General features: G+C 47.3%; 1 protein-coding gene across 8 annotated transcripts in view; it reads left to right on the top strand.

The window, feature by feature from the left end:
- Positions 1-25,151, top strand: part of PAICS (phosphoribosylaminoimidazole carboxylase and phosphoribosylaminoimidazolesuccinocarboxamide synthase) — a 124,576-nt gene that overhangs the window by 4,643 nt on the left and 94,782 nt on the right. For 5 of the 8 annotated variants that reach the window (XM_063920874.1, XM_063920873.1, XM_063920876.1 and 2 more), the window contains exons 2-4: positions 4,424-4,870; positions 8,287-8,358; positions 23,630-24,031. In XM_063920874.1, coding sequence (XP_063776944.1) covers positions 4,424-4,870; positions 8,287-8,358; positions 23,630-24,031 — 921 coding nt within the window. The remainder of the gene's footprint in view (positions 1-4,423; positions 4,871-8,286; positions 8,359-23,629; positions 24,032-25,151) is intronic. The other 3 variants (XM_063920880.1, XM_063920879.1, XM_063920881.1) reach the window with 2 other exon arrangements.

The following is a 25,151-nucleotide window of genomic DNA, read 5'->3' as shown; positions in this document are numbered from 1 at the left end:
TAAATGAATTATGTGAAAAATAGTGGAATTCTCCTGATAGGAAAGTGCTGATTTCCAAAAGATTACTTATGGCGTATCCTTTCCCGCCAACGGACAGGTTACGCTGGGAATCCTCCCCTAGGGTAGACAAAGCGTTGACGCGCTTATCAAAGAAGGTGGCCCTGCCGTCACAGGATACGGCCGCCCTAAAGGATCCTGCGGATAGGAAGCAGGAAGGTATCCTGAAGTCTGTTTATGCACATTCCGGTACTCTACTGAGGCCAGCAATTGCTTCGGCCTGGATGTGTAGTGCTGTAGCAGCATGGACAGATACTCTGTCTGAGGAAATAGATACCCTGGACAGGGAGACTATTTTACTGACCCTGGGGCATATCAAAGACGCTGTCCTATATATGAGGGATGCCCAGAGGGACATTTGCCTACTGGGCTCTAGAATAAACGCAATGTCGATTTCTGCCAGAAGGGTCCTGTGGACTCGGCAATGGACAGGTGATGCCGACTCTAAAAAAACACATGGAGGTTTTACCTTATAAGGGTGAGGAATTGTTTGGGGACGGTCTCTCGGACCTAGTTTCCACAGCTACGGCTGGGAAGTCAAATTTTTTGCCATATATTCCCTCACAGCCTAAGAAAGCACCGTATTACCAAATGCAGTCCTTTCGTTCACAAAAAAGCAAGAAAGTCAGAGGTGCATCCTTTCTTGCCAGAGGCAGGGGTAGAGGAAAGAAGCTGCACCATACAGCTAGTTCCCAGGAACAGAAGTCCTCCCCGGCTTCCACTAAATCCACCGCATGACGCTGGGGCTCCACAGGTGGAGCCGGGAGCGGTGAGGGCGCGTCTCCGAAATTTCAGCCACCAGTGGGTTTGTTCACAGGTGGATCCCTGGGCTATACAGATTGTGTCTCAGGGATACAAGCTGGAATTCGAAGTGATGCCCCCTCACCGTTACCTAAAATCGGCCCTGCCAGATTCCCCCAGGGAAAGGGAGGTAGTGTTAGCGGCAATTCACAAGTTATATCTCCAGCAGGTGGTGGTAAAGGTTCCCCTCCTTCAACAGGGAAGAGGTAACTATTCCACAATGTTTGTGGTACCGGAACCGGACGGATCGGTCAGACCCATTTTGAATTTAAAATCCCTGAACATTTATCTGAAGAAATTCAAGTTCAAAATGGAATCGCTCAGAGCGGTCATTGCAAGCCTGGAAGAGGGGGATTTTATGGTGTCTCTGGACATCAAGGATGCTTACTTGCATGTCCCCATTTATCCACCTCATCAGGAGTACCTCAGGTTTGTGGTACAGGACTGTCATTACCAATTCCAGACGTTGCCGTTTGGCCTGTCCACGGCACCGAGAATATTTACCAAGGTAATGGCGGAAATGATGGTGCTCCTTCGAAAGCAAGGAGTTACAATTATCCCATACTTGGACGATCTCCTCATAAAGGCGAGGTCCAGGGAGCAGTTGCTGATCAGCGTAGCACACTCTCAGGAAGTGTTGCAACAGCACGGCTGGATTCTGAATATTCCAAAGTCGCAGCTGATTCCAACGACGCGTCTGCCCTTCCTGGGCATGATTCTGGACACAGACCAGAAGAAGGTGTTTCTCCCGGCGGAGTAGGCTCAGGAGCTCCTGACTCTCGTCAGAGACCACCTAAAACCAAAACCGGTGTCGGTGCATCACTGCACGCGAGTCCTGGGAAAGATGGTGGCGTCATACGAAGCCATTCCCTTCGGCAGGTTCCATGCGAGGATCTTTCAGTGGGATCTGTTGGACAAGTGGTCCGGATCGCATCTTCAGATGCATCGGCTGATCACCCTATCCACCAGGGCCAGGGTGTCTCTTCTGTGGTGGCTGCAGAGTGCTCACCTTCTCGAGGGCCGCAGGTTCGGCATACAGGACTGGGTCCTGGTGACCACGGATGCAAGCCTCCGAGGATGGGGGGCAGTCACTCAGGGAAGAAACTTCCAAGGGCTGTGGTCAAGTCAGGAGGCTTGTCTGCACATCAATATCCTGGAACTAAGGGCCATATACAACGCCCTGAGTCAAGCGGAGCCTCTGCTTCGAAACCAACCGGTGCTTATTCAGTCAGACAACATCACCGCAGTGGCCCATGTAAACCGCCAGGGCGGCACAAGAAGCAGGGTGGCAATGGCGGAAGCCACCAGGATTCTTCGTTGGGCGGAGAATCACGTGCAAGCACTGTCAGCAGTGTTCATTCCGGGAGTGGACAACTGGGAAGCCGACTTCCTCAGCAGGCACGACCTCCACCCGGGAGAGTGGGGACTTCATCAAGAAGTCTTCACGCAGATTGCAAATCGATGGGAACTGCCACAGGTGGACATGATGGCGTCCCGCCTCAACAAAAAGCTAAAAAGTTATTGCGCCAGGTCAAGGGACCCTCAGGCGATAGCTGTGGACGCACTAGTAACACCATGGGTGTTCCAGTCGGTCTATGTGTTTCCTCCTCTTCCTCTCATACCCAAGGTGCTGAGAATCGTAAGAAAAAGGGGAGTGAGAACAATACTCATTGTTCCCGATTGGCCAAGTAGGACTTGGTACCCGGAACTGCAAGAAATGCTCACAGAGGACCCATGGCCTCTGCCTCTCAGACAGGACATGTTGCAACAGGGACCCTGTCTGTTCCAAGACTTACCGCGGCTGCGTTTGACGGCATGGCGGTTGAACGCCGGATCCTAGCGGAAAAAGGCATTCCGGATGAAGTTATTCCTACGCTAATAAAGGCTAGGAAGGACGTGACAGCAAAGCACTATCACCGTATATGGTGAAAATATGTTGCTTGGTGTGAGGCCAGGAAGGCCCCTACAGAGGAATTCCAGCTGGGCCGGTTCCTGCACTTCCTACAGTCAGGAGTGACTATGGGCTTAAAATTGGGGTCTATAAAGGTCCAGAGTTCAGCCCGATCCATTTTCTTTCAAAAAGAACTGGCTTCTCTTCCTGAGGTTCAGACGTTTGTTAAGGGAGTGCTACATATTCATCCCCCTTTTGTGCCACCAGTGGCACCTTGGGATCTCAACGTGGTGTTGGGTTTCCTGAAATCCCACTGGTTTGAGCCACTTAAGACCATGGAGCTAAAGTATCTCACATGGAAAGTGGTCATGCTATTGGCCTTAGCTTCGGCTAGGCGTGTGTCAGAATTGGCGGCTTTGTCATGTAAAAGCCCCTATCTGGTTTTCCATATGGACAGGGCAGAATTATGGACTCGTCCGCAGTTTCTGCCGAAGGTGGTGTCATCTTTTCATTTGAACCAACCTATTGTGGTGCCTGTGGCTACTCGTGACTTGGAAGATTCCAAGTTGCGTGATGTAGTCAGGGCTTTGAAGATTTATGTAGCCAGAACGGCTGGAGTCAGAAAAACTGACTCGCTGTTTATCCTGTATGCATCCAACAAGCTGGGTGCTCCTGCTTCAAAGCAGACTATTGCTCGCTGGATTTGTGACACGATCCAGCAGGCTCATTCTGCGGCTGGCTTGCCGCATCCAAAATCCGTAAAAGCCCATTCCACAAGGAAAGTGGGCTCTTCTTGGGCGGCTGCCCGAGGGGTCTCGGCTTTACAGCTTTGCCGAGCTGCTACTTGGTCGGGTTCAAACTCCTTTGCAAAATTCTACAAGTTTGATACCCTGGCTGAGGAGGACCTTGTGTTTGCCCATTCGGTGCTGCAGAGTCATCCGCACTCTCCCGCCCGTTTGGGAGCTTTGGTATAATCCCCATGGTCCTTACGGAGTCCCCAGCATCCACTAGGACGTTAGAGAAAATAAGATTTTACTCACCGGTAAATCTATTTCTCGTAGTCCGTAGTGGCTGCTGGGCGCCCGTCCCAAGTGCGGATTTTCTGCAATATGTGTATATAGTTATTGCTTAATAAAGGGTTCTATTATGTGGCATCCGTTGAGTGATGCTCGTTTGTTGTTCATACTGTTAACTGGATGTGTTATCACGAGTTGTACGGTGTGATTGGTGTGGCTGGTATGAGTCTTACCCTGGATTCCAAAATCCTTTCCTTGTAATGTCAGCTCTTCCGGGCACAGTTTCCTTAACTGAGGTCTGGAGGAGGGGCATAGAGGGAGGAGCCAGTGCACACCATTAGTACTAATTCTTTCTTAGAGTGCCCAGTCTCCTGCGGAGCCCGTCTATTCCCCATGGTCCTTACGGAGTCCCCAGCATCCACTACGGACTACGAGAAATAGATTTACCGGTGAGTAAAATCTTATTATTTCATATAACCTGAGGGCATATAATGAAACCAAATATTTTCAGCAAGCTCCCCTTGTATCTTGTAGTACATATGTCATAATAGCAAAGCCAGCTGTTCACTAAAATAAGTGATACTTGTATAATGCAGCATACTGTATATTTGATATGGAGTTCTGTTGTCACAGAGCGATCGTTGTTCTTCTCTTCTAGCTATGTTAGGTCATCAGAAACATGGAGGTACTACTAATCCTCTGCTTATCCCACCTGTGTGTAACGAGGGAGGCAAACACTGGACTACCAGGGAAACCCGAGCGCTCATTAACATTTGGTCTGATAAGAACATTAGAGGGCAGCTGAAAGGAACCGTCCGGAACCAGAGGATATTTGAACACATTGCCAGGCTTCTGCAACAGTCTGGTATAGACAGAGACTGGAGGCAGTGCAGGACTAAGTATAAGAACCTCAAGCATGAGTATGTCGTTGTGAAGAAAGCTCATGAGTCAGGAAACAAGAGTAAGACCATGAAATATTTCAATGAGCTGGAGACTATTCTATCCAGCAAACCAGCCGGGCACAGAAAGACTCACACTGATAAACCGTCACACCTGTCATGCACAAGGGCTGCTCCTTCTGAGGTTCCTGCAGACTGTCCAGCAGGTGAGTCATCTATCTATCTATCTATCTATCTATCTATCTATCTATCTATCTATCTATCTATCTATCTATCTATCTATCTATCTATCTATCTATCCACACGGTGAGATTCGGGCTATGCCCGATTCTGACTATGCGACAGGGACTAGGTCGGTATCGCAAGCATATAATGACTGCTTGTGATACTGGCTTTGTCCGATTTTGGCTAAGTGTCAGTTTTGACTATCTTTTCTACAAGACTGTGCCCGGCAAGTCAATTTTGACTATCTAGGTTTGCGATACTGACTGCGCATCGGGATCGCAAGGTGACTTTCACCTTGCGATCTGCACTAACTTTCTTTGCGATTTTGACTATATAGTAAAAATCGCAAAGAAATATCTCGCCGTGTACACTCCTTTAGAAATGAGAATGTCTGTTTCTTTGTTCTAGTCCGGGATCCTCAGTGGACACTCATTAGCAGCACATTTGAATTTTTTCTTAGCTCCATATATGCCCTATAATTTTATATGATTGTGAATTTTATATATTATTCATGTTTTTATTCGCTAATTAGTGTCAGTTAATAAATACAAGTGTTTTTCAAACATCCATAGTTGTTTTAATTATTGGAAAGACAGCCAGCGCCGGCTTAAGGGCCTTTTGCTGTTTCTTTGTTTGTTAGTCTAATTGTGATAAATTACGAAACCACTGAACCAATTGCGATGCAGTTTTCACCATTGTATAGGTAATTTTCCCAGACATGTTTTAAGCTAAGCATTGTCACGATCGGTCGTCATGATGCTGTGGGCGGGGCTCTGTGGGGAGGGCTCCCCTGCACTGATCTTGGCAAGTAGTCAACGACAGGCGTACGCACCTCAATAGCGACCAATCAGAACATTGCAGCATGTGTACTGTGACTTATCCGTAGGTAAGCATTTGTTAAGTAGTACTTCTTTGGACTATAAATTTCAGGTCAAAGAGCTATAAATTTATTTTTTTAAGTGGTTCATGTTTGTTAAGATTTTACAATGCCTAGGAGAAAACCTTCACTTGGTTGTGACAGTACAGTGCCGCATAACACATTTTTCCAGCACCCTCCACCTCACCCTATATATCACCAAAATCCTAAAACCCTATTTACCAACTTCTGTTACCACGACTTCCACCCAAGTGGATCCGGGTACTGCAGCTAGTTTTACATAGAGCTGTCCATGTGGTGAGGCGTTGTACTTCTTTGCTCCCAAGCTACGCCGTGTGACTGTACACATTCTAAAGGTGCATACACACGGAGAGATTTTGACTATGAGAGATTTTGACTGAGCAATTTCCGTTGAACTGGCAGTGGGAGATTTTGACTAACTTTTCCAGCGATTTTTGACTAACTTTACCAGCGATTTTGGCTATGGGCGATTTTGGCTAACTCATTCAAGCAAGGGTATGCTTTTTCTTTTACAGCGACATAGCCAAAATTGACTTGCCTGCACAGTCTATTTTTAGCAGCGATAGCGACCTGGCGGGGACGCGCATTGCTATCGCTGGCTGTGTACACATGGAGAGATATGCACTAACTTTCTGAGCGATTTTGACAATATAGTCAAAATCGCTCAGTTATATCGCTCCGTGTGTATGCACCTTAAGCTTTATATGTGTACTGTTTAAACCACAAATATTTTCTTGACACTATAAAAACAATAATTTTATATAGCGCTCTTTCTCCAAATAGGATTCAAGATGCTCTATAAGCCTACATTCGTGATATACAGTACAAACTAGGAAAGCAGATTTCAACCACTGGCGTCGGAAGGGGAGTGTGGGGGATGCCGCCTGCACCCAGGTGTCACCATCGGAGGGGGTGACGCCAAAATGCCGGCTTCTCCACAGAAACAGGAGCCAGGTGCCGCAGTGTAACATTCTCCTGCTGTACCTGGCTCTTGTCATAGCGGAAGAGCCGACACTGCATACAGGCCAGTCTCCGGGGGCAGCCAGCATCTCCGTGAGATGCTGGGCACACCTTCCGGAGTGATGAAATCAGGGGGGGCTTTCTGTGAAGCCACGCCCCTTTTCTAGCTAGTGGGCTACATGCCCACTGTAAGGATTACATGTGATGCCACCCCGCCTCCGTGATAGGCCACTGTCCCCTTTTGGTCGCGCGTGTGGTGCCGCACCAGGTGTCACCAGTACCAGTGACGCCTCTGATTTCAACAAACCACTACTGACTATATCTATGTTCAATTATATTTAGAATATAGTTATTATTATTATTTTTTTAATGGTCTGTACAGACTGCAGATTACTGGATCTGTACCCTGAGGCAAGGCAATGACATCACAGCGATATGATCTGATTTGCATTTTATTCACTTATTTATTGCTGTGCATCAGACCTGCTCCAAGCTGCATTTCCAGTTGCTTGGTCCAAGTCCTACCCGTTAGTGTAACCCCAGGACCTGCAAGCTGCAACAGCTCCTTCATTTCCATCACTATACCATTATAAATATATATATATATATATATATATATCTATATCTATATATATATATCTATATATATATATATATATATATATATATATATATATATATATTTTTTTTTTTTTTTTACTGCTTTATTCGCTGTGGGAGGTCCAGTAAAATGCTACAATCTTCATAACTTCAGCACACAACCCCCTCCACAGTTTCACACAGCCCCCAGGTTTCTGCTGGGCCTATAAGACACAAACCTTATGAAAAATGGCAGCATGGAAAAGCCCCCTGTGGCTAGACTGAGGGTAGGGTGATTTTATTTTTATTCTACGTTAGAGTGCAGCGTTATGACCGTGCCCTAAAGATTTAGGAAGTGGCTTTGGCTAAATCTGGTGTAATGGTGTGTACACACGGTGAGATTTTTTCTTACGATGTTGACTATATAGTCAAAATCATAAGAAAAGTTAGTGCAGATCGCAAGGTGAAAGTCACTTTGCGATCCCGATTCGATGCCGATGCGTGGTCCCACGCGGTCGGCATTGCAAGAATAGATAGACTGTGCAGGCAAGTCAATTTTGACTATCTCTATAGAAGAGATAGTCAAAATTGACACTTAGCCAAAATCGCACATAGTCAGTATCGCAAGCACACTCATTATGTGCTTGCGATGCCGACCTAGCCCCTGTCGCATAGTGAGAATCGGGCATAGCCCAAATCTCACCGTGTGTATGGGCCATAACTGTACTTGGCATAATCCCTACTGTTTAATGAGACTGGGGTAGAAAGTCAGAGTCACAAAGAACAATGCAGTGAACTTTCATGTTTTCTATATAAATAATAAAGGTATGGAGTTTAGTTGCTAAAATTGAGGAATGTATCACTGCATAATCTTACATTGCTTATGTAGGGTGATGGGTGGATAGAATTTTAGGCCAATGTAAACCAGTTCCTGTATAAGTGTTATGTTTCTTTTATCAGGTGACCGATCTATGAGATTGCATTCAGCCGCAGAGAAGCCTCAGCTTGTTAGGCGATGGGTAGCCTTACCAGGTAAAACACTTCATCAAGTACTAAAGTATATTGCAAGACAGTATATGTCAACTGTTCTACAGACAAAAATGAGTACAGTATGTGTATCCATGTGATCGGGAATATAGAGGACCTGGTTCTGACTTGGATGCAGTTGGGAATGGTGACCGCACATGACCTTTGGGAATGGTGACCTTTTCACGAATGCCGGGACCCCACGTGACTGCTGTCACAGAGGGTCCCTTCAGCCAATCAGCGAGCGCAACGTCGTGGCACTCTGCTGATTGGCTATGCGCGTCTGAGCTGTCATACAGCGCATCGCAAAACCTTACCATTATATTCAATGGTGGGAACTTTGCGGTCAGCGGTGAGGTCACCCGCTGACCGCAAAGTTCCCACCATTGAAACTAATGGAGGGAGCTGTGCGATGCGCTGTCTGCCAGCAGACGCGCATACAGCCAATCAGGAGAGTGCCACGAAGTGGCGCTTCCTGATTGGCTGAAGAGACCTTTCTGTGACAGCAGTCACGGGTAGGGTCTCTGCATTCGGGGAAAGGGGTCCCATGTGTAAACATGGGATTCCTTTCAGTCCGCCTGGTCCGGGTGTTCGGTTTTTTTTTTGTGCCAAGTACGAGGATTATAATAAAAGACCACAGGACACTGGATTGAGGTAAGTATAATTTTATTTTCAGGTACACCGTGGATTCTACTTGGACAAGTGGACAGAGGTCGGCGTGTGAACATAGGTAAGTATGTGTGTGTCGACATGTGTGAAATAAAGTTTTACTCTCACGGTGTGCGTGTCCTGTTTTTATTTGGATATTTTTTTTCCAGTAGAACTACAGGTACCAGCGGGCCCGTTTTTTCTCCCGCATGCTGGTACTTGTGGTTCTCCAAGTACCAGCTTGCGGGGGAGGCTTGCTGGGACTTGTAGTACTACTGGAAAAAACAATATTCTTTAAATTTTCACAAGGCTATCAGCCCCCCATACGCAGCCCTTGGATGGGGGGACAGCCTCGGGCTTCACCCCTGGCCCTTGGGTGGCTGGAGGGGGGGGACCCCTTGATTGAAGGGGTCCCCACTCCTCCAGGGTACCCCGGCCAGGGGTGACTAGTTGCATATTTAATGCCACGGCCGCAGGGCGCTGTATAAAAGTGACCCCCGGCTGTGGCATTATCTTTCCAGCTAGTGGAGCCCGATGCTGGTATAAAAAATACGGGGGACCCCTACGCGTTTTGTCCCCCGTATTTTTTGCACCAGGCGCAGAGCCCGGTGCTGGTTTTAAAAATACGGGGGATCCCATGTCAGTTTTTCCCCCGGATTTTTAGAACCAGGCCGGCTCGAAGAGCCCGAGGCTGGTTATGCTTAGGAGGGGGGACCCCACGCATTTTTTTTTCTTCTGATTTTTACCATTCCATTTAAAAAAAAATATATATATATATATATTTTTAAAATATATAAATAATACTTGTGCCTCCAAAATAGACAAACCAAGTACCTAATCCCTTCTAATATAAATAGATATGCTATTACCAATAAAAAAAACACAAAAAAACCCATGTTTTTAAATTTTTTTATTAGATTCCGCCAGCAAAGTGTGGCGGATTGAAAATGACGAATTTACTGTCTAAAAGCACTGTTGTCGAATTTACAATCTTCAATTGAATATACTTTTGTCGAATTGCCGCATTTGTACCATTGCAGAAATGTCGAATTTCAAAAAGTTGCATTGTCGATTTATTTTTTTATTTTTTTTGGGGCGAAAATGTCCCGTTTTTCGACATTTTCGGGAATTCGACCGCAATTGCATATACCCCATACTGTATTACGTATTTTTCTCTGATTTAGTCACCATATCTCTCCTTTATCTATGCTGGTGCTGACTATACTGCACAGGGGTTTGAGCTAGAGGTATTGTGCTGCTGACAAATTGTACTGTGTTACCTGATACTGCAAGTTATATCATGTCTACTTCTGAGGGTAACTGTTCTGGGGCTGAACACACTGCCGGTGTTGCTGAAGCCGCAGATACCTATGAGGAGAATATAGCAGCTTTGGGCTCTGGTTCTGGGGGCTCCTTGCCCCCCAGTGGGACGGTGGCAACGGGGGCAAATAATGACCCGCCGTGGGCCGCTTTTTCCACGCTTCTGCATACGCTACTTCATAAACTAACACCCCCTATGGGACCCCCAATGCCGGTGCAACTGTTTGTGGTCCCTGCAGCTAACCCGCCGTGGGCGGACGATTTATCTGCTCAAATAAAGAAGTTGAACCAGTCCCTGACTACTAAAAAGTCTGACCGTCGCTCGCCTACGTCAAAGTGGTCCTCTAAGCGAGCGCTTGTCTCCTCACAATCCACTGCTGTCACTGACACCTCGTCGGATGAAGACGGCACTTACACTGACCCCACAGGTTCTGACTCAGATACGGCTGATGGGGAGGGTGGTTCACATGTGGATGTTCCTGATCTTTTGGAGGCTATTAAGTTAATTTTACAGATTACGGATGATCCCGAGCCATCCGTTCCTCCTAAAAAACCAGATAGGTTCAAGCGTCAGAAGGTGATTAAACAAGTTTTACCTCACTCTGACCACCTAATTGATATATACGTCAAGGACCCTGGGAAAACCCGGGTACGAAGTTTGTGCCTCAAAAGAAGATGCTGGCTCGCTATCCCCTCGCGCCGGAGCTGTCCAGTGGACTCGCATGTGGCTAGGATGGTGGTTTCCTCAGCTCTACCGGTCACCACCGTCACGTCTCTAAAAGAGCCTACGGATAAACGTGTGGAGGGTTGTCTGAAAGCGATTTACACCCTCACGGGTGCTGCACAAAGGCCCACTATTGCAGCTACTTGGGCTGCAGAGGCCATTGAAGCATGGGCCTTGGAGTTGGATGCTGAAATCTCCTCTGACCATGCTAGTCAATGCTTGTCTTATATTGTCACAGCTTCTCGTTATATTAAAGAGGCGGCTTCTGATGCCGGTATCCTGGCAGCCAAGGCCTCTACTACGTCAGTCCTGGCTCGCCGGATATTGTGGCTGAGATCCTGGTCTGTGTATCTGGACTCTAGAAAAACCCTGGAGGTACTCCCTTTTAAGGGAGATATTCTGTTTGGGGAGGATTTAAATAAGATTGTGGCTGACTTGGCTACTGCCAAAACTGCCTGTCTGCCAAGTACTGCTCCTTCTGTGTCGAAGGCTAAAAGTACTTCTTTTCACCCCTTTCGTCCTTCAGGTAAAGCAAAAGGTCAGGCGTACAACAAGCAGGCCCGCACTTCCAAACCTAGTAAGCCTAAGCCCAAAAGAGCCTGGGCGGCCCGTCAGCCAGCTTCCAAGACAGATAAGTCTGCCGCATGACGGGACGGGCATCCCTCTGGGGGATCCCAGGGTGGGGGGCCGGCTTCTAGGGTATACCCAGGAATGGTTGAAGACCACTTCAGATGCCTGGGTACGGGAAGTCGTCACTCGAGGTTACGCCATAGCCTTCAAAAACCGACCCCCTCATCGATTTTGCCAGACAGATGTCCCATTGGACAAGACAAAGGCAAACACTCTACATTTGGTGGTACAGACCCTCCTGGATACAGGAGTCGTAGTACAGGTGCCTCTTGCGCAGAGGGGCCGGGGGTACAATTCTCCGCTGTTTCTAGTCCCGAAACCAAATGGGTCCTCCCGGCCCATTCTCAACCTCAAGGCATTGAACAGGTGTTTGAAGGTTTCCAAGTTCCGGATGGAAACCCTTCGCTCTATAGTTCTGGCCTGGGGACTTCATGGTCTCCCTGGATATACAGGATGCTTACCTGCATATTCCTATAGCAGTGTCTCATCAGCAATACCTGAGATTTGCGATTGGCAACTGCCATTACCAGTTTCGGGCGTTACCTTTTGGTTTAACAACGGCTCCGCGAGTCTTTACAAAAGTCATGGCGGTGATGACGGTGGTACTCCGCCGTCAAGGGGTCAGGATACTGCCGTATTTGGATGACTTGTTAATCCTGGCAAATTCCCCAGAACTTCTCCTGCGTCATCTAGATGTGACGGTCCGGTTTCTGCAAGCCCACGGGTGGCTCATCAACTGGAAGAAGTCATCCCTGATCCCTGCTCAGAGCATGGTGCATCTGGGAGCACTATTGGACATTCACAACCAGCGGTTGTTCCTGTCTCAGGAGAAAGTCCTGAAACTTCAGGACAGGATTCGTTGCTTCCTATCTCGTCCGCAAGTGTCGATACATTCGGCGATGCAGGTGCTGGACCTCATGATGTCAGCATTCGACATGGTGGAGTACGCTCAATTTTACTCTCACCCTCTAGAGAGGCTGATTCTAGCCAAATGGGACGGCCTGCCTCACCGGAATAGGTCTCAAATGATCTCATTGACTCCGGAGATCCGTCTGTCGCTGCTCTGGTGGCTCCAGGACCAACAACAGTGCAGGGGCCGTCCGTTCTGGATATCCGACTGGGTCCTGTTGACGACAGATGCCAGTCTAAGAGGTTGGGGCGCGGTGCTGGAGCAACACTCCCTTCAGGGGCGGTGGACCAAGGAGGAGTCCCTCCTCTCGATCAATATTCTGGAGTTGCGGGCGGTCTTCAATGCCTTGAACCTAGCCCAGCATTTAATTCAGAACTGTCCTGTTCAAGTACAGTTGGACAACGCCACCACAGTGGCTTACATAAATCATCAAGGCGGCACTGGAAGCCGCCTAGCAATGAAGGAAGTCTCACGGATTCTACAGTGGGCAGAACGCCATCTACCGGCTATATCGGCAATATTCATTCCGGGAGTCCTGAATTGGGAAGCGGACTTTCTCAGTCGTCAGGACGTGCATGCCGGCGAGTGGGGCCTCCATCCAGAAGTGTTTTAACTCCTAGTGGAAAGGTGGTGCCTTCCAGACGTAGATCTGATGGCGTCTCGACACAATCGCAAGGTTCCGGTCTTCGGCGCAAGGACAAGGGATCCTCAAGCAGCATTCGTGGATGCGCTGGCGGTACCGTGGAGGTTTCGGCTGCCGTACGTGTTCCCTCCGGTGTCACTCCTGCCCAGGGTAATTCGGAAGTTCAAGCAAGAAAAAGGAATTCTGCTTCTCGTAGCTCCGGCGTGGCCCAGACGGCACTGGTTCTCAGACCTGCAAGGCCTATCGTCGGAGCGTCCAATTCTACTTCCACAACGCCCAGACCTCCTCGTTCAGGGCCCCTGTGTCTACCAGGACCTAGCCCGGCTGTCTTTGACGGCGTGGCTCTTGAAGCTTCCGTCTTAAGGGCTAAAGGGTTTTCTGAGGCGGTCATTCAAACTATGTTGCGGGCCCGGAAACCGGCTTCGGCTCGGATTTACTATAGGGTCTGGCATTCTTACTTTGTTTGGTGCGCATCTAACGATTATGACGCTTCCAAGTTTAGTATAGCCAAGTTGTTGGCTTTTCTTCAGCAGGGCCTGGACTTAGGCCTGCGTCTGGCCTCCCTCAAGGTTCAAATATCTGCCTTGTCGGTGTGGTTTTAGAGAAAAATTGCGACCTTACCTGATGTGCATACCTTTACTCAGGGCGTGTTGCGTATCCAACCTCCCTATGTCCCGCCTGTGGCTCCTTGGGACTTGTCTGTGGTTTTGGAGGCGTTACAAGAGTCTCCGTTTGAACCTCTTTATTCAGCTGACCTTAAGTGGATTTCCCTTAAGGTGGTGTTTCTGCTGGCTATTGCTTCAGCTAGAAGAGTGTCGGATTTGGGTGCCTTGTCCTGTAGTTCCCCATATCTGATATTTCACCTTGACCGGGCGGTTCTTAGGACTCCTCCCGGCTATCTACCTAAGGGGGTTTCTTCGTTCCACCTTAATCAGGAGATTGTAGTTCCGGCACTTGTTTCTCCTGATCTGTCTCCCAAAGAGCGGTCTTTGGATGTGGTACGGGCTCTCCGTATCTATGTGAAGAGAACTGCTCCTATTAGGAAATCTGATTCTCTTTTTGTTGTGTTTGGGTTTTACAAACGTGGCTGGCCTGCTCACAAGCAAACTCTGGCCAGATGGATTAGAATGGTGATTGCACATGCTTATGTGAAGGCTGGTCTCTCTGCTCCTGATCACATTAAGGCCCATTCTACTCGGTCTGTTGGACCTTCTTGGGCGGCCCAACGTGGTGCGACCCTTGAACAGTTGTGCAAGGCGGCTACGTGGTCCTCTGTGAACACGTTCATAAGGTTCTATGCCTTCGATACTGCCGCTTCCCAGGATGCTTCCTTTGGACGCCGGGTTCTTGTGCCCGCTACAGTGCGTCCCCTCCCATAAGGAACTGCTTTAGGACATCCCCATTGTCCATTCCTTGTGGAGCACAGTGTACCCCGCAGCAGAAAACGAGTTTTATGGTAAGAACTTACCTTTGTTAAAACTCTTTCTGCGAGGTACACTGGGCTCCACAAGGCGCCCACCCTGATGCACTTAGCTTCTTTGGGTTGGTATGGCATTAGCCGCTGACACGTCTCCTGTTGTGAGAATGCGGTGTTGTGGCTACTAACCGTTGTCGTCTCTTTTCCTGCTACTGCATTGGACTGGTTAACTAAAAACTGAGATCCTGTGCAGGGAGGCGGGGTGATATAGGAGGCGGCGCTATGCATTCTGGGAACAGTCAAAGCTTTGAGCCTGTTGGTGCCTCGGATCAAGATCCTACTCTACACCCCCATTGTCCATTCCTTGTGGAGCCCAGTGTACCTCGCAGAAAGAGTTTTAACAAAGGTAAGTTCTTACCATAAAACTCATTTTCCTCAGCGGTACCAGGGGGTCATAGTAAGGGGAGGGAGCAGTGTTAAAATACTAAGCCCTATTATGGAGCTTAGTTTGCGACCCAGCTGAGCTTGGCTTTAGCATAAAGGGCGCAGTGTGGCTGGCTCCATCTTCACTGTGTCTCCCTGCGGGCTCTGTGTGGGTTAACTGTGCTTTCACCTTTACTGTGTGTGAGTTCATGTGTGTCCCTTCACATTATCATGTCAAGGGAGTGTGTTTCCTGCACAGCAGAGTGTTTGTCTTCCCCGGGGGATTCACTACAGTGTACCCAGGATAGTACACATTCTCAGGCTAGTGGGTCTGAACCCACATGGTTTGATTCCCTTAAAGGGATGATCTCACATATTTCTAATAAATTATCCCATAATGAGAAAGAGACACAATACTTAAGACAGTCTGTGGAGGACCTGATGACTAGAGATTCCGTTACCATACCAGTGTCTCAGACCCCTGCCACTTGTCCACAAAAATATACTCTGGCCCAAATCCTGCAGGCTGACACTGGTGAGGACGTATCAGACATGGAGGAATGTGTGTGTGTGTGGGGGGGGGGGGGGGGGGATGCAGGAATGCAGCCCTGTCACAAGGAATACAGGTCCTGATAGAAGCTATTAGAGAAGTCCTGCACATTCCTGACAATCCCTAAGATCCTTTTAGATCCCTAAAAGGTTACTCACATTCTTCCCGTTTCCTCAGGTTGATAGGAAAAAGTGGGAAAATCCACCGATTGTTGACTCATCAGTATCTAGATTGTCACGTAAGGTAGGCTTACCTGTCCCTAGGACAGCCGCCTTAAAGGGGACGGCTGACCGCAAAATTGAGAACACTCTCAATTCCCTGTACACAGCTGCTGTGGTGGCCCAGAGACCCACTATTGCTTGAGCATGGATCACTAGGGCTATTGCAAAATGGTCAGGTAATCTAATTGACGGGTTAGATTCCTTATCCAAGGGGGAGATAATTTTACTCCTGCAGCATATACAGGACTAGGCTAATTTTATGGTGGAGGCCATAAAGGAAATTGGTTTGCTCAACGCACACACCACTGCCATGGCAGTGTCAGCACGCAGGGGCTTGTGGCTACGCCAGTGGACTGCGGATGTGGATTTCAGGAAAGGCGTGGAAAGCCTACCATTCACAGGTGAGGCCCTTTTTGGAGATGAAGTGGATACGTGGATATCCAAGGCTACGACGGGTAAGTTTACATACCTTCCTTCCGCAGCACCCCCAGCTAGGAAAACCTACACTGCTCCAACTCTGCAGTCCTTTCGGACAGCAAAATTTAAAAGTAAATCCAAAGGTTCTTCTACAACCTTCAAAGGCAATAGAGGTAAACCCAGAAAACCTGCAACTGCAGTTTCACAGTAACAGACCTCCGGTTCTGCTTCCTCAAAGCCTTCAGCATGACGGTGAACCACTCTGCCTGATAGGCAGGTGGGAGCCCAATTATGATATTTCAGTCACATATGGGCAACATCATGCCTGGATCCATGGGTCAAAGATCTTATCGCCCAGGGCTACTGACTGGAGTTTCAGGAACTCCCACCTCACAGATTCTTCAAATCAGGCTTACCAGCTTCTCCAGAAGCAAGCATGACTTTACAGGCAGCAATTCAGAAACTTGTACAGACTCGGGTCATTGTTCCAGTTCCATTTCAACTGCAAAACAAGGGTTATTATTTTAACCGGTTTGTAGTACCGAAACTGGATGGTTCGATAAGGCCCATTTTAAACCTCAAGTCACTGAACCCGTACTTCCGGGTGTTCAAATTTAAGATGGAGTCTTTGAGAGCGGTGATCTCAGGTCTGGAGGAGGGGGAATTCCTGGTGTCTCTGGATATCAAGGATGCGTACCTTCATATTCTGATTTGGCATATCTAAGGTTTGCACTACCAGTTCCAGGCATCTCCACGGCACCGAGGGTGTTCACCAAGGTAATGGCAGAGATGTTTCGCCTCCGCAAGCTGATAAAAGTACCATCCAGGGAGAGGTTGTTATACAACATTGCCCTCTCAACACAACTACTCCAGTATCACGGGTGGATTCTGAACCTGCCAAAATCTCATCTGGAACCAACACGGAGGCTTCCGTACCTGGGGTTGATATTGAATTTGGAGGCACAGAAGGTATTCCTTCCATTGGAAAAGGCATTCAGTCGATGGTGTGGGACATTCTAAGACCGACCCAGATATCGGTGCTTCTATGCATTCGCCTCCTGGGGAAGATGGTAGCCTCTTACGAGGCACTGCAGTACGGAAGGTTTCACGCAAGGCCCTTCCAGCTGGATCTGTTGGACAGATGGTCTGGATTGCATCTTCACATGCATCAGAGGATACGTCTGTCACCAAGAGCCAGGATTTCTGTTCTGTGGTGGCTTCAGACTTCTCACCTGACCGAGGGCCGACGGTTTGGGATTCAAAATTGGATTCTGCTAACCACAGACGAAAGCCTCAGTGGTTGGGGAGCAGTTACCCAAGGGGAACCATTCCAAGGAATATGGTCAAGTCAGGAAACCACTTCTTCCGATCAACATTCTGGAACTAAGGGCCATATACACACCCTTCTACAGGCATCACAGCTTCTTCAAAATCACGCCATTCAGGTTCAGTCGGACAATGTGACGGCAGTAACGTACATAAACCGACAGGGCGGAACGAAGAGCAGAACAGCAATGTCAGAGGTAACACGGATTCTCCTCTGGGCAGAATGGCACACTGTTGTGTTTTCGGCAGTCTTCATTCCGGGAGAGGACAACTGGGAAGCAGACTTCCTCAGCAGACATGACCTCCACCTAGGGGAGTGGGGCCTTCACCCGGAGCTGTTCGGGTGCTTGACACGTCGGTGGGGAATTCCACAAATCGACATAATGGCCTCTCGTCTCAACAAGAAGCTCAAGCGGTATTGTTCCAGGTTGAGAGACCCACAAGCAGTGGCGGTTGACGCTCTGGAGACTCCATGGGACTACCAGGTGGTGTATGTGTTTCCTCCACTTCCATTGATCCCAAGAATTCTCAAAGGAAGGAAAAGGTTCAAGATATTCTCATTGCTCCAGACTGGCCAAGAAGGGCCTGGTACGCGGATCTACTGGAGATGCTCCTAGAGGACCCGTGGCCTCTACCTCTGCGCAAGGATCTTCTACAACACGGGCCGTTCATCTATCACGACTTACCGCGGCTACGTTTGACGGCATGGAGGTTGAGCGTCAAATTCTAGCCCGTAAAGGGATCCCGGACAGGGTTATTCCAACCTTGATCCAAGCCAGAAAGGAGGTAACGTCTAAACATTACCACCGTATTTGGGGGAAAAATACATCTCTTGGTGTGAGTACAGGAAATTTCCTGTGGTGGAATTTCAACTGGGACGCTTTCTACTTTTTCTGCAGTCAGGAGTGGATGTGGGCCTACGTTTGGGCCCCTTAAAAGTCCAGATTTTGGCCTTATCCATTTTCTTCCAGAAACAATTGGCTTCTCTCCCGGAGGTTCAGACATTATTTAAAGGGTGTTCTGCACATCCAACCGCCCTTTGTGCCTCCTATGGCACCTTGGGATCTCAATGTGGTGTTGCAGTTCCTGCAATCGGAATGGTTTGAACCCTTTAGAGGACGTTGACGTCAAGTTTCTTACGTGGAAGGCCATCACACTGTTGGCCTTGGCTTCAGCAAGGCGTGTGCCGGAGCTGGGGGCTTTGTCTCACAAAGGCCCCTATTTGATTTTTCATGAAGATAGAGCTGAACTCGGAACTCGTCAACAATTTCTTCCAAAGGTGGCGTCTGGTTTCATATCAACCAACCTATTGTGGTTCCGGTGGTTACAGACACCTCTGCTACTACAAAGTCTTTGGATGTTGAGAGGGCTTTGAAGATCTATGTGAAGCAGACAGCTCGTCACAGAAAATCAGACTCGCTGTTTGTTCTCCATGATCCCAATAAAATTGGGTGTCCTGCTTCAAAGCAGTCTTTTGCTCGCTGGATCAAGCTTACTATCCAGCATGCTCATTCTACGGCAGGTTTGCTGGTTCCAAGATCTGTACATGCCCACTCTACTAGGTCGGTGGGTTCTTCCTGTGCGGCTGCCCGGGCTGTCTCAGCTTTACAACTCTGCCGAGCAGCTACTTGGTCATGTCCGAACACGTTTTCTAAGTTCTACAAGTTCGATACTTTGGCCTCTGAGGACCTTCAGTTTGGTAAATCTGTTCTGCAGGAACCTCCGCACTCTCCCACCCAGTTTGGGAGCTTTGGTACATCCCCATGGTACTAATGTGGACCCCAGTATACTCTAGGACGTAAGAGAAAATAGGATTTTAATTGCCTACCGGTAAATCCTTTTCTCGTAGTCCGTAGAGGATACTGGGCGCCCGCCTCCAGTGCTTCGTTCTTCCTGCGCTGTTACTTGGTTAAGTATTGTTGTTGGTTCAGTTGTTGCTGTTCCTGTTCAAGTTTGGTTAGCATGGCTTTCCTCGTGTGTGTGTGTGTGTGTGTGTGTGTGTGCTGGTTCGAATCTCACCACTGTTCTTTTAAATCCTTCTCTCAAAGTATGTCCGTCTCCTCGGGCACAGTTTCTAGACTGAGTCTGGTATGAGGGGCATAGAGGCAGGAGCCAGCGCACACTATTGATTTCTTAAAGTCCCCAAGGCTCCTAGTGGACCCGTCTATACCCCATGGTACTAATTTGGACCCCAGTATCCTCTACGGACTACGAGAAAAGGATTTACCGGTAGGTAATTAAAATCCTATTTTATGTGAAATGGGCATTTTTGAGCAGTGACCATATGACTATTCGGACTTTCACGTACATTCGCAGCACCCGGACACAGATGGGATGACTTTCTGACGGACTTTCTGTGGCCAGCATTGGATGGGTATAAGGGCCTAAATCAGCATGGATCGTAGATGTGTGAAAAATCACACATCTACAACCCATTACACTGACATTCGTGGGGACGCCCAACACGAGGCCCCCCCGCAAACATGCAAGTGTATCGAACAACCTTTAGGTTTGCCCTCTGCCTATGCAGCCTAGCAGCTAAGACAGACGACAACCCGTCATCTTTGGGTCGCAGCGGCTGTGTGTGACTTCATGGTGCCGGCACGGCCTGCCCCGCTAACTGTCCAGAAACGCCTGTGTTGTCCAGACTGCATACCGCCCGCAAAACGGCGATGAGATGCACCACGAACGCCTTTATTAATCAGGCAGAGGCGTTCGCATATGTGAGATGTCTGCGCGTGTGCACACTTCTAAAGGCCACAGCATGTGAACGTAATCGTATCTGCATTCCATGATGAATCTAGCCCTAAGTCCAGATACTTGTGATAAGGATAGTATGGACAGAAAAACAGTGGGCAGGATAGGCTGCCACATATAGACGCACGACTTTTCTGCATACATAGGCATATTCTCACATTAGAATTAGGAGTAAGTAGCCTGCGCAGACTGTAAGCTCCGTAGGGGCAAAGCCTGATGTGACTGACTAAATATTCCCTGTTATAGCATTGCGTAATATGTGTGATATATATATATATGTGTGTATATGTGTTATAAAACATGCTTAGTGCTTCTGTAATGTCTGCATATACCCCAAAATGATTTTAGAATGTAAATTTATTATACTAACGATATTTACCATTTGCAGATGGTATAGCTGCCAGTTTGCTTGACCTTTTGAACTCCGTTGTATAATTTGGTGTTAGTAGGGGGTTTGCTATAAAAGTACTGCAGTGTAATAAAATGCTACTGGCAGGATTTCCGGAGCTGGAAATTAATGAGTACACAATGAGGAGTCTGACCTGATATTGTTAGGGGTGCAGTATTTTATTTACACATTCAAAACATAATAGTATATACACTGTAATGCCAACAGGTTCTTTATGTATACATAATCAGTGTTGACAAAGATAATATGTAGACAGTCAGTATGTCATCAGGGACATAATATAAACATGGACATAATGTACACAATTAATATACTGCCAGGATAAAATAACAGGTCAAAATGTTGACCCAATCAAAATGTCGACAGTCATAGGGGTATATGCAATTGCGGTCGAATTTCCGCAAAAGTCGAAAAACGGGGCATTTTTTCGACAAAAAAAACATGTCTAATTGGATTCGACAATGCAATACAGTACTTTTCGACAAAAAAATGGACGTTTCAGATTCGACTTTTTGCAATTCGACATTTTTAAATTTTGACATGTCTGCAGTTGTAAAAATGCGGCTTTTCAACAAAAGTATATTCAATTGAAGAATGTCGATTCGACAACAGTGCTTTTCGACAGTAATTTCGTCAATTTCATTCCGCCTCACTTTGCTGGCGGAATCTAATAAAAATTTTTAAAAACATGTTGTTTTTTTTTTTTTTTTTTTTTTTAATTGCTAATAGCATATCTATTTATATTAGAAGGGATTATCTATTTGGTTTGTCTATTAGGAGACACAACTATTATTTATATATTTTTTAAAAGATATATATATATATATATATATATATATATATATATATATATATATATATATATATATATATTTATTTTTTAACTGACTAATAGAGAGAGCATGGTTTTCAGTGGGAAGGGGTGGGAGTATGTTAAAGTCCTGAAAAAAAATAATGCGTGGGGTCCCCCCTCCTAAGCATAACCAGCCTCGGGCTCTTTGAGCCGGTCCTGGTTGTAAAAATACGGGGGGAAAATTGACAGGGGATCCCCCGTATTTTTAGAACCAGCACCGGGCTCTGCGTCCGGTCCTGGTGCAAAAAATACGGGGGACAAAAGACGTAGGAGTCCCCCGTATTTTTAACACCAGCATCGGGCTCCACTAGCTGGAGAGATAATGCCACAGCCGGGGGACACTTTTATATCGGTCCCTGCGGCTGTGGCATTAAATCCCCAACTAGTCACCCCTGGCCGGGGTACCCTGGAGGAGTGGGGACCCCTTAAATCAAGGGGTCCCCAACCTCCAGCCACCCAAGGGCCAGGGGGGGGGTGAAGCCCGAGGCAGTCCCCACCCCATCCATAGGCTGCGGATGGGGGGCTGATAGCCTTGTGACAAATAAAAGAATATTGTTTTTTTGCAGCAGAACTACAAGTCCCAGCAAGCTTCCCCCCTGCAAGCTGGTACTTGGAGAACCACAAGTACCAGCATGCGGGGGTAAAACGGGCCCGCTGGTACCTGTAGTTCTACTGCAAAAAAATACCCAAATAAAAACAGGACAAGCACACCGTGAAAGTAAAACTTTATTACATACATGCCGATACACACATACTTACCTATGTTCACACGCCGACCTCTGTCCACTTCTCCAAGTAGAATCCACGGTGTACCTGAAAATTAAAATTATACTCGCCTAAATCCAGTGTAGCTGTCCTGTTCTTTTTTGTAATCCACGTACTTGGCAAAAAAAACAAACCGCATACCCGAACCACGCACTGAAAGGGGTCCCATGTTTACACATGGGACCCGCTCCATTATCTTCAATGGTGGGAACTTTGCGGTCAGCGGTGGGGTTACCCCCCGGTCAGCCGCTGACCGCGAGTAACCTCACCGCTGACCGCAAGAACTGTGCCCTAGTTACACGCCTGTAATCATCCCCTTGCTAGAGAACTATACAAAAACTACCTACATGCCTGTTATGTGTCGCACCATAAGTTAATTTAATTTGGTGCAACCGTTGCGCAAACCCTGTCATAGTTTTACTAAGCCCCTTCATAGTTGCAATAAATAATTGACAAGCAAAGCATGCAGACCTGCCGATTTATTATGACTGCAGGTTACACTATGTCCAGTTACCTATGCTTTTAAGTGGTGACACTAAAATGATCAAAATGTTTAAAGTCAAAATATAGACCAGCCTATATTCTGAATCTCCACCTTTTGGTTGTCGATATTTTGATATGGTCAAAAATATTGGCAGGTGTATACTTTGAATGTCAACATTTTGACCATGCCTATGTATTTTGACAACAGTTTAAACTACTGTATGTTTCCTGTATTTTGAATGTTGATCTATAAAATGTAGACCTCTAGGGCTAGATGTAATGAAGTTAGAATTGGCCAGAGGTGTGGGTTCCCGGCTGACGTTGGACGGTTTTTTTTTAAAAGCACCAATCATTTACAAGGTAAAACGATGCCTTGTAACTGATGGACCTTTTTTTGAATGTGGGCCAGCGGGACGTGCGCCCAGAAAGGCTCTGGGAAAGGGGGTGGAGCCTTGCTGCACCACCACGCCCTCCCAGCACTGTGTGTAGGCATCTATTTATCTACTGCTTAACTGATGCTTTGCAGGGCAGTGGTGTGTGTCTCCGTCCCCCATCCCCGACCGAGGGACACTGTGGTCCGTGGGTGGGCTAGCGGAACAGTTCCAGAAAAACTGGACAGTTCTGCTGAACATGGGACAATTGGGACGTATGCATTTTCTTCTTTCTGACAAATTACTCACAAATATTGCAACTCTCAGTAATTAAATAATGATTCAACATAAAAAGAAAAGACCTGCAAAATGTAATAATAAACTATCAAATGATATTTCCTTTAATGTAGCTCCAAAGAGAATGACCACGGTTACTGAAGGAGGAAGACACTGGACAAATGCGGAGATCAAAGCACTGCTAACCGTTTGGGCTGACGGAAACATCAGAAAATCGCTGGCAGGAACTGTGAGAAATCGGAAAATATTTGAGCACATTGCCAGCTTGCTGCAGAAATTAGGGGTAGACCGAGACTGGAGGCAGTGCAGGACCAAGTACAAAAACCTAAAACATGAGTACATTGTCACTAAGAAGGCCTTGGAGTCCGGCTGCACAAACAGAACTATGAAGTTCTTCAACATGTTGGATGAGATTTTACGAAACAAGGACTCTGAGCTGCCAACACTACCAGAAGCTGTGGATTTAGGGTCTTCAGTGCCCAGGACACACCTCAGAAACGTGTCACATGTCACAGGTACTGATCATTTACAGTCTTCGCTTTAACATGCCTGATATAAGCTTAGTATGTTTACGGAAAGGTATGGTGGTGTCTCGTATCTCTCTTTTTTTCATGTTTATTTAGCAGATTTTTTGTTTGTTTCTAGGATATTACTTTATTCTTTTATTCCATTTAAAAATGAAGTAATTCTTACAAAATTACTTGCATGGTGTTTCCAGAATTCCTATTGGTACCCATACACACTTTACCTGTTACGAAACTAACCTAAGTACTCGCTCACACCTTGCCCCACTTCAGCTGCCTGGTTGGTGTATATATAGTAAAAGCACAACTTTTGTGTCATTGACACTTCAAAGGTAACATTTGGGAACACAAGTACTGCAAACGAGCAATGCAGACTTTTTCTCTTACGTCCTAGAGGATACTGGGGTCCACTTAGTACCATGGGTATAGACAGGTCCACTAGGAGCCATGGGCACTTTAAGAATTTGATAGTGTGGGCTGGCTCCTTGTCACGAACCGGTTTCTCACCTCTGCGGGTTCTGGGATTCATCCGTTGCCAGTGCGGTTGCTCGCGGTGCTGTGCGCCCGTGGGGACGCGGCGTGAATAGTGGCACAGGTAATGCAGAGTCTGGGAACTGGGAGTGCGGGGACCAAATGGCCTAAGGCACTGCGGTGTGTCTGCTGTATAGGAGGTGGCCATGTTGGAGACCAAATAGGTAATACAGAGCACTTGTGAAAACACCTGTGGGCAGGTGTAAGCCAATCCCGTGCTTGTGCTGCCTTTAAGTAGGCTGGGATCATGTTACTCTGGGCCAGTGCTTTGTTGTATCAACGCTGTGCTCTAGCTCTGAGCTCTCTCCGTGCATTCCTGTGTGATTCCCGTGGTCCAGATATCGCCTCCGTTCCCAGAGGTCCGTCTGCAGCCTTCACTGCTGAAAGATCCACCGGCTCTCCGCTGTGCTGTCAGTTAATTGCTCACCTACTGGAAACAGTTGAATTCCCAGAGTCTTGCATGAGGTTACCTTGTCGGCCTACCATTCAAAGTTTGGAGGATTCCATTTCCCTCAGCTGTTCGTTTGTTCAACTCTGTATTTAACCCATTCATCACCTTGTCATCTACTACAGTTTCACA

Source organism: Pseudophryne corroboree, chromosome 1, assembly GCF_028390025.1.
Source record: "Pseudophryne corroboree isolate aPseCor3 chromosome 1, aPseCor3.hap2, whole genome shotgun sequence".
NCBI classification, from domain to species: domain Eukaryota; kingdom Metazoa; phylum Chordata; class Amphibia; order Anura; family Myobatrachidae; genus Pseudophryne; species Pseudophryne corroboree.
The sequence above is the reverse complement of the archived record's forward strand: the minus strand, read 5'-3'. Positions and strand labels throughout refer to the sequence as shown.